The sequence below is a fragment of the Balaenoptera borealis genome, assembly GCF_965194805.1.
Source record: "Balaenoptera borealis genome assembly, chromosome: 1".
In the NCBI taxonomy this organism is placed as follows: domain Eukaryota; kingdom Metazoa; phylum Chordata; class Mammalia; order Artiodactyla; family Balaenopteridae; genus Balaenoptera; species Balaenoptera borealis.
Genome location: NC_138860.1, coordinates 82,951,595 through 82,965,961, shown reverse-complemented (window position 1 = coordinate 82,965,961; position 14,367 = coordinate 82,951,595). Strand labels below are relative to the sequence as shown.

General features: G+C 49.9%; 1 protein-coding gene across 1 annotated transcript in view; it reads left to right on the top strand.

The window, feature by feature from the left end:
- The window catches only part of INTS3 (integrator complex subunit 3), a 41,780-nt gene that overhangs the window by 22,272 nt on the left and 5,141 nt on the right, over positions 1 to 14,367 (top strand). Inside the window, exons 7-22 of the mRNA XM_082352167.1 lie at positions 1,563 to 1,707; positions 2,799 to 2,928; positions 4,213 to 4,310; positions 5,490 to 5,681; positions 6,642 to 6,729; positions 7,238 to 7,317; positions 7,777 to 7,868; positions 8,213 to 8,319; positions 9,113 to 9,232; positions 9,612 to 9,741; positions 10,206 to 10,260; positions 10,475 to 10,578; positions 11,108 to 11,152; positions 11,372 to 11,491; positions 13,079 to 13,232; positions 14,288 to 14,356. Of these exons, the coding sequence (XP_082208293.1) occupies positions 1,563 to 1,707; positions 2,799 to 2,928; positions 4,213 to 4,310; positions 5,490 to 5,681; positions 6,642 to 6,729; positions 7,238 to 7,317; positions 7,777 to 7,868; positions 8,213 to 8,319; positions 9,113 to 9,232; positions 9,612 to 9,741; positions 10,206 to 10,260; positions 10,475 to 10,578; positions 11,108 to 11,152; positions 11,372 to 11,491; positions 13,079 to 13,232; positions 14,288 to 14,356 (1,729 nt within the window). The remainder of the gene's footprint in view (positions 1 to 1,562; positions 1,708 to 2,798; positions 2,929 to 4,212; positions 4,311 to 5,489; positions 5,682 to 6,641; positions 6,730 to 7,237; positions 7,318 to 7,776; positions 7,869 to 8,212; positions 8,320 to 9,112; positions 9,233 to 9,611; positions 9,742 to 10,205; positions 10,261 to 10,474; positions 10,579 to 11,107; positions 11,153 to 11,371; positions 11,492 to 13,078; positions 13,233 to 14,287; positions 14,357 to 14,367) is intronic.

The following is a 14,367-nucleotide window of genomic DNA, read 5'->3' as shown; positions in this document are numbered from 1 at the left end:
CTCTGTGCTCTGCCGGAGCTTGAAAGCTGTGCCAGGTCTGCCGTGCAGTGCCACCTAGTGCCCTGGGCCTGGATGCGCAGCTGCAGGTGCGGCCGGCGGCACTTCTTCCGTCTTCGGTACCAGCACACAGCACACGAGATCCTAGTGGTTTCTTACCAGGTCTCTGCTTCTCTTAGGTCGCTGTGCCTTCCTAACGTCCTGGGTCAGAGGGTTTCACTTTCATCTCTCTTTCTGTTCATTACCCCATCCCAGGATTCAGATGCATTCATCACCTCTACTAGCAAATCTTCCTAAAAAGTGATTTTTCTCATTTTGTCCCTGGTGCCAGATACCTCCTGTTCCCATACCTTAAAGCAGAATTCCGCTCATTCGGGCAATTAGAGTGCAGTCTTAGTGTACAGGTGTCAGATAACTGCCCTACCTTTTCTCCTGCCCTCCAAAAAACTCACATCCTTTGATGCAAGTGAGTCCCTAGAAGTTTAAAACTGTCCTCTTCCACACCTTCCCTCTCACTCCTTCCCAAGTGTTTCTAGGGCCGTGGAATTAAAAGATAGCAGGTGCGGGAGGGAGACCCATCCCTGTGTCCTTGGCTGCTGCTTTCATTCTGTGAAAGGAAAAGGCCAGAGTCTCTTAATTAGGTGGCTTGAGCACTTTTCCGGAATCAGGATGTTGCCTGCTTGGATTAATTAAACTCCCTGTCTTCTTCCTCTGGTTCCCTGCCTTCCAGCAGGGGTGCCAAAGCCTTACAAACTACTTGCTTGAGGGAGACAGCTCCCCAGTTTTGGTGCTTTTGAGCCAGCATTGGAGTCTTTGGAATCTCCCCACTGTGTCTTAACACCCCTTTTCAAGCAGCAGGGAATGCACAATTCTTTCATTCCCCCCTTTCCTCAGGGAACGTCTAAAACTCCCGGGAAAATAGGTTTGCTATCCAAAATCTCGTTCGTCTTTTCAGATTATGATTTAAGGCAGGTGACTCATTGACTGGGAGTGGGATCAGTGGCCAGAGAGCAAGCCAGGGGAAGGTTTGTGACGTGGTGGGCTGCTAATGACAAGCTGACACAGTGTGTTCTGAAATCTCCAGGGTCCTGAAAGGGTCTTGGTAATCCCCAGAGTCCTTGGGCCACACTTTACGAACTACTGACTGAGGGACACTTCCAAACCTTTTTCTTCGTAGTCTGAGCCAGGTAGAAGCTCTGGCTTATCTTTGTCCCTTGTACCTCGACAGTGCTTGGCACACGATAGGCACTCAGTTAATGTTTGAGTGACGGAGTCAACAAACAAAATTATTTTATTGGAAGCTAAGTTCTTATGTGGTAAAGAGAGATTGCTTTTATTTAGCACTTACCTTTATTGGGCACTTGGTAGAGTGGGAGGAAGTTGTCCCTACCTTAGCCAGTTAATAGTCCAAGATAGATAACGACAGCAGGAGCGGGCAATTAAGGAACCAAAAACTTACTCCCAGTGCTAATCATCACGCATCTGTGAGGCACTGGAGCCAAGTGTGGGGGTGAAGTGGGAGGGTCTAGACGGAGTACAGGTGCCAGTGTCTTCCCTCCCTGCAGGGAATGGGTATTGAAAAGCAGCATCCTCATTGCCATGGCTGTTTACACATACCTCCGCCTCATCGTCGACCACCATGGGACCGCCCAGCTGCAGGCCCTGCGGCAGAAGGAGGTGGACTTCTGCATCTCACTGCTTCGGGAGCGGGTGAGGACAAAAACAGTGTGGGGAAGTGAAACCCAGGATGGGACACCTCTTTCTGTTCTGCATGGTGACCTGGGGCCAGAGATGTTGTGTTGGAGAGATGGAGGTGGTTCAAGGTCGGTTGTTTTTTCATCACCGTAAGACAGATGAGGATAGAAGGGTGGAGAAATCAGTGTGGAGTAACCCTGGTTCCTAGAATGCTGCCAGTTACGCTGGCATCCTAGGGATTTTCCTGGTCAGCTTCATGAACACTGTTGCACAGCACACCACAGACAGAAGCTATCTTGTGTTCCCACTGTTATGTTGTCTCCCCCACCTACCCACCTGGGTAATTGCCATGATCATGTGGGATTGTGAATTGTCCACTGTCAGATCTCCCAAGAGAGACAGATGCTAGAGTTAAGCTGTCGAATGCAGTAGCTGCTAGCCACATGTGGCAATATAAATTAAAATGAATTGAAATTAGGGCCTTCCCTGGTGGTCCAGTGGTTAAGACTCTGTTCTCCCAATGCAGGGGCGTAGTTCATTCCCTGGTCAGGGAACTAAGATCCTGCATGCCACACAGCGTGGCCTAAAAAAAAAAAAATTAATTGAAATTAGATAAAAATTTGTAATTCAGTTCCTTAGTTGAATTAGCCACATTTCAAGTGCTCATTAGCCACCTGTGGCTAATGGGTGTCCTTTTGGACAGCACAGATAGAGATCATTTCCATTACCATAGAATGTTCTGTTGGACCAAGCAAGTTCTGGGGTAAGATGTCTGGGGCTCAACTTGCCAGCCCTAGCCTTTTTGAGTCTTAGTATCCCTTGACCTGGAGTGAAACAATTCTCGGAGGACAGGGCAACGGATTAATGTGAAAACCAGCAGGGCTTCCGCAGTTTCCAATAACCTCTCATCCTTGCTATCAGTCCTCCACTTCAGCTGTCTTCCCCTGAACAGCTTGGAGTCAACCCTTGGTTCCAGAAAAAATCGTATAACCCCTTCGACCCTCTTTCCTCCCCTCCGTAGAACATGTTGTTCCTTCCTCCCTGCAACAGGTAAACAATCCATGTTTCTATTCTCTTTCCTGTTTCCTGCCATCCACCCCATCTAGTTCATGGAATGTTTGATGATTGGCCGAGACCTCGTAAGGCTACTTCAGAATGTTGCCAGGATACCAGAATTTGAACTGCTTTGGAAAGATATTATCCATAACCCTCAGGCCTTGAGTCCTCAGTTCACAGGTAAGCAAGGGTTGGGACAGCCTGTCCTTGAGAGGTGGCGTCAAGAGGGCAGAGGTTGGTGGACAGGAGAACGTTGGCAGTCAGATTGAGGAAGCTTGGGACTGGGCAGTCTCTGCCAAGCACAGCTGGGTGTAGGAACGGCAGGGCACACAGAACAGTTCAGGTGCTTCCCTCCCAGACAGCCCCTACTTGGCAGGCTCCAGCTGTCATTCAAGAGAAAGTGAGACAGAGAACTGTGACCCTTCTCCTCCTCCTGTCCCGGCAGCTCTTTGGCTCAAGAGGGGAGCTGATGACCAGTTGCCAGCTTCACTGAGTCTGTCAGGGGTGTCAGAGGTCAGCTTGTGAGACTGAGTCAGCAGAGGGGCTGGAATTTGTCCTGTAAGCGAAGGCTCCTCCCCAGGAGCAGTCATGCCTCTGAATTCCAAGGATCCAGCTTGGCCAAAATCCTCTTTGGGGGAGGAAAAGAGTCTCTGTGTGCCTCTGCCAGCAAGGCCCTTTACATTTCCCTTCCCCTTCCCAGGGTCCTCACGGTCTAAACAGTGACTGTGCAGCTTTGCTCCCCACCCCGCGTCCAACACGCACGTGTGTGCGCGTACATGTGCACACATAACATGAGTGCAGTAGTCAGGAAAGGAGAAGAAAGCCCCGGTTTTACCTTATGTTGTACTGCTCTTATATTGAACATGTATTGAGTTGTTTTGAGTGCCTACTGTGTGCTAGGCTCATGTATGTTAACTCATTTAATCCTCAGGACACCCCTGTAAGATGGATATTTTACTTTCCATGTTTACAGGTAAAGAAAATGAGGTTCAAAGAGATTAAGTAATTTGCCCAAGGCCACACAGCTAGTAAGTGTCAGAGGCAGGATTTGGATCCAGGTCTGTCTGACTCCAGAGCTCGTGCTTATGCCACAACCCACATTGATCCCAGGAGCCAGTGATGGGACCGTCAGGAGCAGGAAGAGAGGCTAGGGTTCCTCATATTTTTCCCTAACTTTCCCACATGTTGCCAACTGGAATAATATGAGTAGGGGGCTCTGGATGGCCAGTAGAAGAAAAGAATGAATATATCTTGGTCCTGGGGATGGTGGTTGGTTAGAGCAGATCATTCAGGTGCTGGTTAGAACCCCAACTTATACCTGTGCTCGACCTCTTGGTCATGTCTTAGAATTTCCCCATGAGCAAGACCACTGGCCATCAGTACCTGGCTCAGGTTGCCCACCTGCTTTCTATTCCTTCTGGTCCTCAGTCTTCTCTTTTCTCTTCCCTTGCACACTTGGTTCAGGTATCCTACAGCTTCTTCAGTCAAGAACATCTCGAAAATTCCTAGCATGTCGTTTAACTCCAGACATGGAGACTAAGCTCCTCTTCATGACATCCCGGGTAAGCTAACCTACTGCAGCAGGAAGAGAAGCTGCAGGTGCTGGCCTAGGCTTCTTCCTTCAGCCTGTAGATGTCTTACCATTGGTTACTGCCGGGTGGAGGGGTGGTCAAGTGTGTGATTGGGCATGGAGCTAAGAACTGGGGATATAGTGTTGAGTAAGGCACACAATTCCAGTTCTTGTGAAGCTTTCAGTCTATCTAAAGGGGTCATTAAACCAATACTTGTGTACAAATAATGTAATTTACAAGTGTGAAATGTGCTATAAAAGGGTAGAGTGAGAGTGCTCATTCTGGGAAATTAAACTCACGGTTCCTCTGGGTGAACCATGACCTCTCAGGAAGAGAGCTACGGCCTTTTGGTTTCCAAACATGGCTGAATTATGGCAGCATTGCTTGAGGAGCATGTTAAGAATACATCTTCCTGGATCTTACTCTCCCAGAGAATCTACTTGTGGAATCTGTATTTGTAACAGACTTTCCAGGCAGCAGTGCCTCTGCAGCCAGTCTGGTGTTAGGGAACCACTGCTCTAGCCAACTTACGGTTTCCCACGTCATCCAGGAGAACTGTCTAGATCTGGGCTGTCGCATGTGGTAGCCACTAGCCACATGTTGCAATTTAAATTAGTTAAAACTAAATAAAATTTAAAATTCAATACCTCAGTTGGAGTAGCTACATTTTAAGTGCTCAATCGCCACCATCTAGAAAGTTGTATTGCAGAAAGTTCTATTGGACGGTGTTGGTTTAGTGTTTTTTTGCTTTTTTTTTTAACCTTTCTGCTCTCTATTTTGGTTGAATTGGGAATAGAAGAGGAAATCTAGATCTTTCCCCTTAGGGTTGCTACTTGTATCCACTTAGAGTCTGTTTAGGGGAAGGACTTGATGCAAGAAGGTTTGGAGAGTCTGTATGCTTTGGATAATGATCCTGTTAGGTCATTCAGCCTCAGGAAGCTTTCAGTCAGTGCTGAGGAGACAACATTTTTTTTTTAAATCAAGGAAGATTTAAATCAGGATGTCTTCCCAAAGGCAGGGAGACTTGAGAGACAATACAAATTAATGAATAAGTTGTGGGAAGAAATTGAGGTCTAGGTCAAGCCTAGAGTTGAATGGTGCTCATTTCCCTCTGTCCAGAGACCCCACCCTCCCTTCCCAGTTTTTCTTTCTAACGTCCCCTTCCCCCAGGTGCGGTTTGGTCAACAAAAGCGATACCAGGATTGGTTCCAGCGCCAGTACCTGTCAACCCCAGACAGTCAGTCTCTGCGCTGTGACCTCATTCGCTACATCTGTGGGGTTGTCCACCCTTCTAATGAAGTGCTGAGTTCAGATATCTTGCCCCGATGGGCCATCATTGGCTGGCTCCTGACAACATGCACGGTGAGGGGCTGGGCGTGGGGTGGAGGCTGTTGGGTGGTGAAGGGCCCCTCTTTCCCTTGTGTCTCACACTTCCATGCTTCTTCCTGACCGTCTGGGCCACCCGACCGCTAAGGACCGTTCTTTCGCTCTCTTCCTCCTGAGTGTCTCAGCCGTTGCCCCGCCTCCCTTAGTGTCTCTAGAAGTTTACTTACACTTTTTATTTCCCATGTGGGTTTAGGGTTGAACAGGTTCATCTACACCTTTACTGCCAATCTCCAAGCCTGGGTTTCTGAGGCAGCCCTGTCTTTCCTATCAACTTCCAGAAACCACATGTGATTATTCCTCTGAATTGTTCCTGACTCAGATTCAGGTCTTGTTTTCCTTAGACCCTCGCTTCCATGCCTTTTGGCATCAGCTCTGGATACTTCCCTTCTCCAAACATAGTGAATCCGCAGTGGAGCCATTTCCTTCCCAGCGTTTCCTCCCTGTGCCCGGGGTGGGAAACTTGTTCTCTGGCATCTAGCTGCCCTCTGACCTCTTCTGACAGAGTTCCCCCTCCCCCGTCTGACCGGGTCCTTGGAATGTGCTGATTCAGATATAACAAGCTATGCCTAAGGGTCTTTCCTTCAGGAATGTGCCTGGGGAGCTCAGCACAGGCAGCCGAGGGGCTAGTCTGAGTGTCTCAGCTCCGGGGTGATCAGGGGACCGCCCCCCCAGGCCCAGCTGTTCTCCCTGTGGGATCAAGGATGTGTTCCCCTGAATGCGTGAGAACCCAGGCCGTTGGTTGGTGAGACCACAGGGTACTCATACTCATTTACAGATTTGGGTGCCTTCAATCCTGCGGGAGGTCCACCCTGTCTCACTAGAAACTGAATTTCATGGATGGAGCAGTCACGTGGGCCCTGGAATCTGCCTTGGGCTTCTGCAGGAAAGGGAGCTGGTTGATGAAACTAGCCCTCTTTTTTCCTCTTTTTTTTCCAGTCAAATGTCGCTGCCTCTAATGCCAAGCTGGCTTTGTTTTACGACTGGCTGTTCTTTAGCCCAGACAAGGACAGCATTATGAACATAGGTATGTGACCGGGACCAGGCAGCGCCACTCCCCATCCCCCAGGCCCTGCTGCCTTGTCTCAGTGATAGCGGCCATAAATCTCAGGCCGGCGTGGTGTGGAGGCAGCTTATCTGGGAGCAGTTCCGTTGTTCCTCATCACTGCTCCCTTGACCTAAAAGGAAAATTGCTTTGATGAGGCTAAGCGATCATTCCACCCCCTTCCTTCGCCCCATAGCCTTAGGCTTGGGCTTGAGTGGGGAGGGCCCAGGCCGAGGAAGAGGCTGTGCTATCTCCTGCTCCTCGTCTCCTCCTGCCTCCCTCCTCCAAGCTGAGTGCTAGGGACAAGAAGGGAGATGAGGGCTATGAGCTGTTTTGGGGGTTGTCTGCTTTGGGGTCTGCTCAGCAGGATGAGGGGGGCGGGGATAGACATAGCTTTCTCTGGAGCCATTCATACATATTGATACCTCATTTTATGGAGCTGGAAATAGACTGTCTGATGTGGGGGGACCTTTAATTGCACATTCTCCAGAGCCAGCCATCCTGGTCATGCATCACTCTATGAAGCCCCACCCAGCCATCACTGCCACACTCCTGGACTTCATGTGCCGTGTAAGTGCCATAGCCCTTTTTTTCTCCCCATGCTGCCTGAGCAGAGTTAAATGTGTGTCCCTTCTAACCTTGTTGGTCAGTGCAGAGGTCTTCCCAGTGCCCCTTGACCGTGGGAGCAGAAGTGGGTCATGGCCATGGGTCCTATCTCCCAAGTTAGTGAATGCTTCTTTTCCTCATTCCCACTGTCTCCAGTTGAATCTTTCCATGTCTCCACTGGGTTTCTCAGCTTCAAGGATGATGACTTAAGGTAAAATCTGGTCTCCTTGAGGAGCAGCCAGGTTGAGTAAGAGTTTCCCATTTTAGCAGCACAGGACAATCAGGAACACTCCAGTCCTTTCTGCAGCCATACTTCCCAGTGTCTCCTGATTAAAACCAAAGCAGCTTTTTAGATCTAGTTCAGCAGAACACTCTGGATGGAAAGTCCTGTGCTCATTTGCTGCTCCTCTTCTTCCCTTCCAGATCATTCCCAACTTCTATCCACCATTGGAGGGCCATGTGCGGCAGGGTGTCTTTTCCTCCCTCAATCACATTGTGGAGAAACGGGTCCTGGCGTAAGGACTTTATGTGTCTGTGGGGCAGGGAAATGGGTTGTTTTCTCGTTTTTCACTAGGTCGGGCACATCCAGATATTGCTGTACCACTGCTGACCCTTTCCCTCAAGAGGTATAAAAAGTACTGGCTCCACCACAGACTGCTAGACATACGTCCTCTTGACTCTTAGAGGAATTTCTCTCTTGCAGAGGGCTTCACATGCCTTCCCTGTGCCCTGGTGACCCTTCCCAAGGATCTGAGTATGGCCCAATTGTACCAGTTGGGCTTAAACCTATTTGCTTAACTCCATGTTGCGTTAGAAGTGAGGAGCTCTGATACTGACCTTCATTCATGTTCCGCATTAGGCATCTGGCTCCCCTATTTGACAACCCTAAATTGGATAAGGAGCTGCGGGCCATGCTGAGGGAGAAGTTTCCTGAGTTCTGCAGTTCTCCCAGCCCACCTGTGGAAGGTACAGACCCATCCATTCCATCACCTGTTTCAAAAGAGGGATGGAGACATCCAGGGTGCTCAGACTAGAGCCCTTGTTTAGGATGTCATCCCTGTGCAGTGCTCTACCCTGTGACACTGTCCCATTCAATTTTTCTTTCCCTAGTTTTTTCTTTTATTCATTTTTGTGTCATCTTCCTTGGTTCTCCCTCTCCATCTAATCTTATCTGCTTTTCACTGAGCTCTCTTAACTCCTGTTTTTTTCTCTTACTAACCTCTCCTCAGTAGGTAGAAGGCCTTCTACCTACTGGAATGGAATGTGCATTTATCTCACTTAAGCGTTGCCCATCTCTTCTCTCTTCCCAGCCCCAGGTCCTGGCCTCTGATGAGAGGTTGTCATATTGGGTCTCAAATCTTGCTTCCAGTTGCGCGCGCGCACGCACACACACGCACACGCACACACACACACACACACACACACACACACACACACACACACACACACCCCTTCCTTAAGCCAAGCAGAGTTTCCCAACTTACTTTTAAATTAAAGAGCACTTGGGACTGTGCCTGGTCTTATCTACTCGCTGATCCTCAGCTGAGCATAGAGGAGTCAGGTTCTGTGCTGCTCTCTTTCCTAGCAAAATCCCCACCAAAAGCCCTGGAGGGTTGAGGACAAGACGCCTGTCCTTCCGGAATTCATATTCCATTTAGGTCATGAACTCCTTATCCTCCCACTTGTCCTTTAGTCTCCCTTTCCCAGGAGCATGGGACAGAGGAGGCCATCAAATGCCTTGTCTTTCTTTACTCCCAAGTCAAAATTGAGGAGCCAGTTTCCATGGAGATGGACAACCACATGTCAGACAAGGATGAGAGTTGCTATGACAACGCAGAGGCAGCCTTTAGTGACGATGAGGAGGATCTCAACAGCAAAGGTGAGGCTGGCAGCAAAGGTAGTTCAGGCTTGTGTCAATCCCGAGAGGACTGGTTGGCAGGAGCAGCCTCTCTGCGGTCTCTCTGTCATCTTTGCCTCTCCGAGTTAGTTTTGTTAACAGGATTCCTGGATGAGACTCCAAGGTGCAGAACCCTGCACTTGGCACTGCAGCAGGAGGGTAAAAAGGAGAAGTGGTCCCTGCCCTCTCTTGCTTCCTGAGGCTAGAACACGCACACGCTCAGGGAAGTGCTTCAGGCACTCACAGCTCTGAGTGAACGGTGCACACGAGGCGCATGTCAGGAGGGCCACACTGTTCAGGGGGCTGTCTCTGCTTCTCGTGTCTGGGCCAAGTGACTTCTTTCCTAAATCACTCTCTTCAGGAAAGAAGAGAGAGTTTCGCTTCCACCCAATCAAGGAGACAGTGGTGGAAGAGCCAGTCGATATCACCCCTTACCTTGACCAGCTGGATGAGTCCCTGAGGGACAAAGTGCTCCAGCTTCAGAAGGGCAGGTGGGTGCCGGCCCTGCTCTCAACCTCCGGAGGTCCAGCCCTGGGCTTCTTCCTGGAGCTTAGTGGGGTGGCAGAGTGGTGGGTTTGGAGGGGACATGGTGGGGGTGTGTGGAGGGGTGGTTGAAGCTGCGTGGGAGATGCCTTCTGCAGTGTTGGTTGGGGGGTGTGGGCTGGGAGGGGGCAGCCGTGTGCCCCAGCATCCCGGGCTCTCACTCCAAGGTTCTGAGTAGAAGAGCCTCTGGGACCCGAAGCAGGGCTCTGGGGATTTCCCTTGTCTTTGGCCTCTGCCTAGAGAGCAGCAGATTCTGCCCTGAGGCCTCCTCAGCCACAGCCCTGATTCCCACAGAGCTCCTTTGTTTTGTCTCTGTGCACCGGAGTGTGCTTGAGCACGCTGTTCTGGGTGTGTGTCCTGCCCTCTGCTATCATTTACGTCCCTGAGATTTCCTCTCCCTTCTGCACTGCAGTGATACAGAGGCCCAGTGTGAGGTCATGCAGGAAATCGTGGACCAGGTCCTGGAGGTGAGGAGGAACCCACCCCCTTAAGGGAGGAAGCAGCCCAGCCTGCCCAGCTGAAAGCCCCGCAGGCATCTGACTGCCTCCTTCCCCTACTCAAGATGGGTCCCCCTCTGATGGGGGAGGGGCCGGCTGATCCTGGAGGGAGAAAGCTCTGGGTAGTGGGGGCAGTGAGGCTTGGGCCTGGGTGGTGATAGTCCCTCCTTGTCTTACCACCCAGGAAGACTTTGACTCGGAGCAGCTGTCTGTCCTCGCTTCCTGCCTACAGGAGCTCTTCAAGGGCCACTTCCGAGGGGAGGTGCTGCCCGAGGAGATCACTGAGGAGTAAGGCTCATCTTTCCTGACTGCTCCCCAACCCCACCCCCACCCCCCGGCCTCCGGGAGCTAGAAGGATGACCCAAGTCCTAGAGGCACCTTGCTGAGGACTTGGGAAGAATAATCTCTTCACTTGTTTTTATTCTCACACATACTGATTCATTTAAACGAGGATTTATTTTTGCCTGCCGAACAGCGAGCGTACTGGGGCAGTGGACTGGCACCCCTTGTGCGCGTCCTGCCCCTGCTGCTGCACCCAGCAGCCCCCGCCTTTGCTGCTTCGGGTGGGATCGGACCCTTGCCTGGAACCTCCCTGAAGGGCAAGAATCTCACTTGCAATGACAACAACCAGATTGTGGCTCAGTGTTAGGAACCTGACTTCTCTGTGAGCAAAGCCTCTGGGTCAGTGGGAAGTTTAACGTTGGTTAGGAAAGGAGCAGGCTGGCATCTAGCCTCAAGCTGGTTCTCCATAATATCTGCCTGCAAGCCACCCTTCCTCCCCTCACACGGACTCTCATATATCACCCTCCTCTTGTAGGTCCCTGGAGGAATCTGTGGGGAAGCCTCTCTACCTAATATTTAGGTAAGCCTCTCTACCTCATGTTTAGGTCCAGCTGTAGGAGATGCTGCTCTGCCATCCATCCTCCCTGTCAGCACGCTTATGCTTCTGTCCTGGGCTAATGGGACTCCCTCTCCAGGAGGAGGGGTATGCAGTGGGCACAGATAGCCATGCCCCCTGAAGTGCCATAGGAGAGTCTCCCCTAGGTAAAGCTGTCCTCTATACTCCCATCTCCCACTCCAGGAACCTATGCCAGATGCAGGAAGACAACAGCAGCTTCTCTCTGCTTCTGGACCTTCTCTCTGAGCTGTATCAGAAGCAGCCCAAGATTGGCTACCACCTGCTTTACTACCTAAGGGCCAGGTGGGTGTGTCCCCACGTTTAAGAAGGTGCCGGGAAGCATCCTGGAGAGCCTCTGTCCTACCATACCCCATTCCCATCCCCCTTTCCTGTCATCACCAGGTCCTTCTGTGTGTGTGTGTTAATAACAGCTTTAACGTGTATAATTCAGTGGTTTTTAGTATATTGACAAAGATGCACAACTGTTACTACTGTCTAATTTAGAACGTTGTCATCACCGCAAGAAGAAACCCCATACCCATTAGCAGTCACTTTCCCATTCTCCCTTTCACCCAGCCCATGCAACGCTGATCTGCTTTTCTGTCTCTATAGATTTACTTATTCTGGATAGTTCATATAAATGGAATCATACAGTGTTTGATTTTTCATGACTGGCTTTTTTCACTTAGCCTAACGTTTTCAAGGTTTATCCCTGTTGTAGCGTGTATCCGTACTTCATTCCTTCTTATGGCTAAATAATCCACTGTATGGATATACCACAGTTTATTTACCCATTCAGTTGTTGATGGACATTTGGGTTGTTTCCACTTTTTTGTCTGTTGTGAATAGAGCTGCTGTGAACATTCATGTACAACTTTTTGCATGGACAGATGTCTTCAATTTTCCTGAGTATATAGAATTGCTGAGTCCAATGGTAACTCTATTTTTAAATTTGTGAGAAACTGCCAAACTGTCTTCCAAAGTGACACAACCATTCTATGTTCCCACCAGCAGTGTGTGAGAGTTCTAATTTCTCCACATGCACCCCAACACTTGTTGGCTTTTGACTATAGCCAGCCTAATGGGTGTGAAGTGGTATCTCATCCTTGTTTTGATTTGCATTTCCCTGATGGCTAATGATGTTGAGTATCTTTTCATGCGCTTATTGGCCATTTGCATATTTTCTTTGGAAAAATTTCTGTTTGAATCTCTATTTTTTAATTGGGTATTTGTCTTTTTCTTGTGGATTTTTAAGAGTTCTTCAAATATTCTGGATACATGTCCCTTATCAGATATATGGTATGCAAATATTTTCTCCCATTCCATGGGTTGTCTGTTCAGTTTCTTGATGGTATCCTTTGAAACAGAAAAGTTTTAAATGTTGATCAAGTCCACTTTCTTTTTTCTTTTGTCACTTGTGCTTTACTCCTATGTTTTTTTCTAAGAGTTGTGTAGTTTCAGTTCTTACATTTAGGCCTGTGACCCATTTTGAGTTAAGTTTTTTGTATATGGTGTGAGGTAGGGGTCTCGGGGTCGCTATGTGTTATTGCCCTCATTGCTCAGAGCCCGAAGAGCAAGAGAGAAAGCTTTCTCTAACCTGACCTGAGCCCTCTCTCTCTTGTTCTTTACTCTCACCAGATAGTAGCTTCTTCACTAATTATGGTCTGAGCCCTGTCTGGAACACTGGGGAAAGATGGGGAGAAAGAAGAGTGTCTCCTAATTCCCATAAGTCACCAAGTCCTTGGGGGGAAGGCAGGGGGGCGCCATGAGACAGATTAGCCCAAGGCATCTTGGGCAGCAAAGGGATTCTAGAGTGAGGGTCTACTTAGGAGATGTTTGAGACTGGGGGCTGGGGTCAGGCTGCTGGCTGAGGCCCAACTGGTCTTGCAGCAAAGCCGCCGCAGGGAAGATGAACCTGTACGAGTCATTTGCCCAGGCCACCCAGCTGGGCGACCTGCACACCTGCTTAATGATGGACATGAAGGCCTGCCAGGAGGACGACGTGCGACTGCTGTGCCACCTCACACCCTCCATCTACACAGAGGTCAGCACCTCTATCCGTATCCACGGGGATGGGGCAGCAGTGCCGGCGGGCTCACGGGAGACTGCATTATCTCACGGCACACAACCCTGACCCTCCTCTCCCCATCCCTGCTGGCCTCGGTAGGCCCTTTCCTCCCACACCACAGCCGTCCCCTCCTTCTACCTCTCTTTATCAACTTGAAAAATGTCTAAAACCCCTAGAATTCTTGTTGTGTGAGTTGGGGTCTGGGATTATACACTTGTCTCCTCTGCTTTGGCCCCGTCCTCTGGACCCAGGACAGGGCCCCCGACCAGATCCATGTTCACGTATCCAAAGCCCTCTCGCCATCTGATGGCTCACCCTCCGATCTCTCTAATGGTTCTCAAAGACCGGGGCCTCTGTAGTGGAGACTCACCTTTCATTTCCCTGGTTCACGAAGAGTCTCCTCTAGGAATTGGGACATAGGAGGAGGTATCAGCGCTTCCTCCTCTTGGTGAAAGTTACCAGGAACAGGGAAATCAGGGCATAACAGGAGGAAGAGTGAGTCAGCCAAAAACTGGAGGGAGGAGGGGTGCAGATGCCCAGCTCCCTCCCTGGTGAACTGGCCTCTCCAGAAGGGACCCTGCCTACCCCATACCCTGCATGCTCCCCAAATATACACACTCTCTACACCTCGTCTTTGGCAAGGGTCAGTATAGACTTGATTTCTTTGCTGCCAGAGATGCAAATGCTAATTCTGTCACCACTCCACACAGGGCTAACTAACCACCATGTCCAGTCCCTTTCAGCTCTAGCTTTGTCTCTAGATGGCTCCCCATTCCTTTCCTTACACACACACACACACACACACACACACGCACTGTGTGCACACTCAGATTTAAAAACTTGGGTTCTGTAAGGATTAAATTCCCAGCTTCATAACTATTGGATCTTTGTTTAGGGATTTATATTAGGACCCCATGTCTGGCTAGCCCAGCATCCCCTGAGCATGTGGTAGGGAGAGGCGAAGAATTATGAGGTGAACGCTGAGGGGTGCATTTTGGACTTTTGCCCTACTTTCCCTCTTTTTCCTCCAGTTTCCAGATGAGACCTTGCGGAGTGGGGAGCTGCTGAACATGATTGTGGCTGTTATTGACTCAGCACAGGTGAACACAGA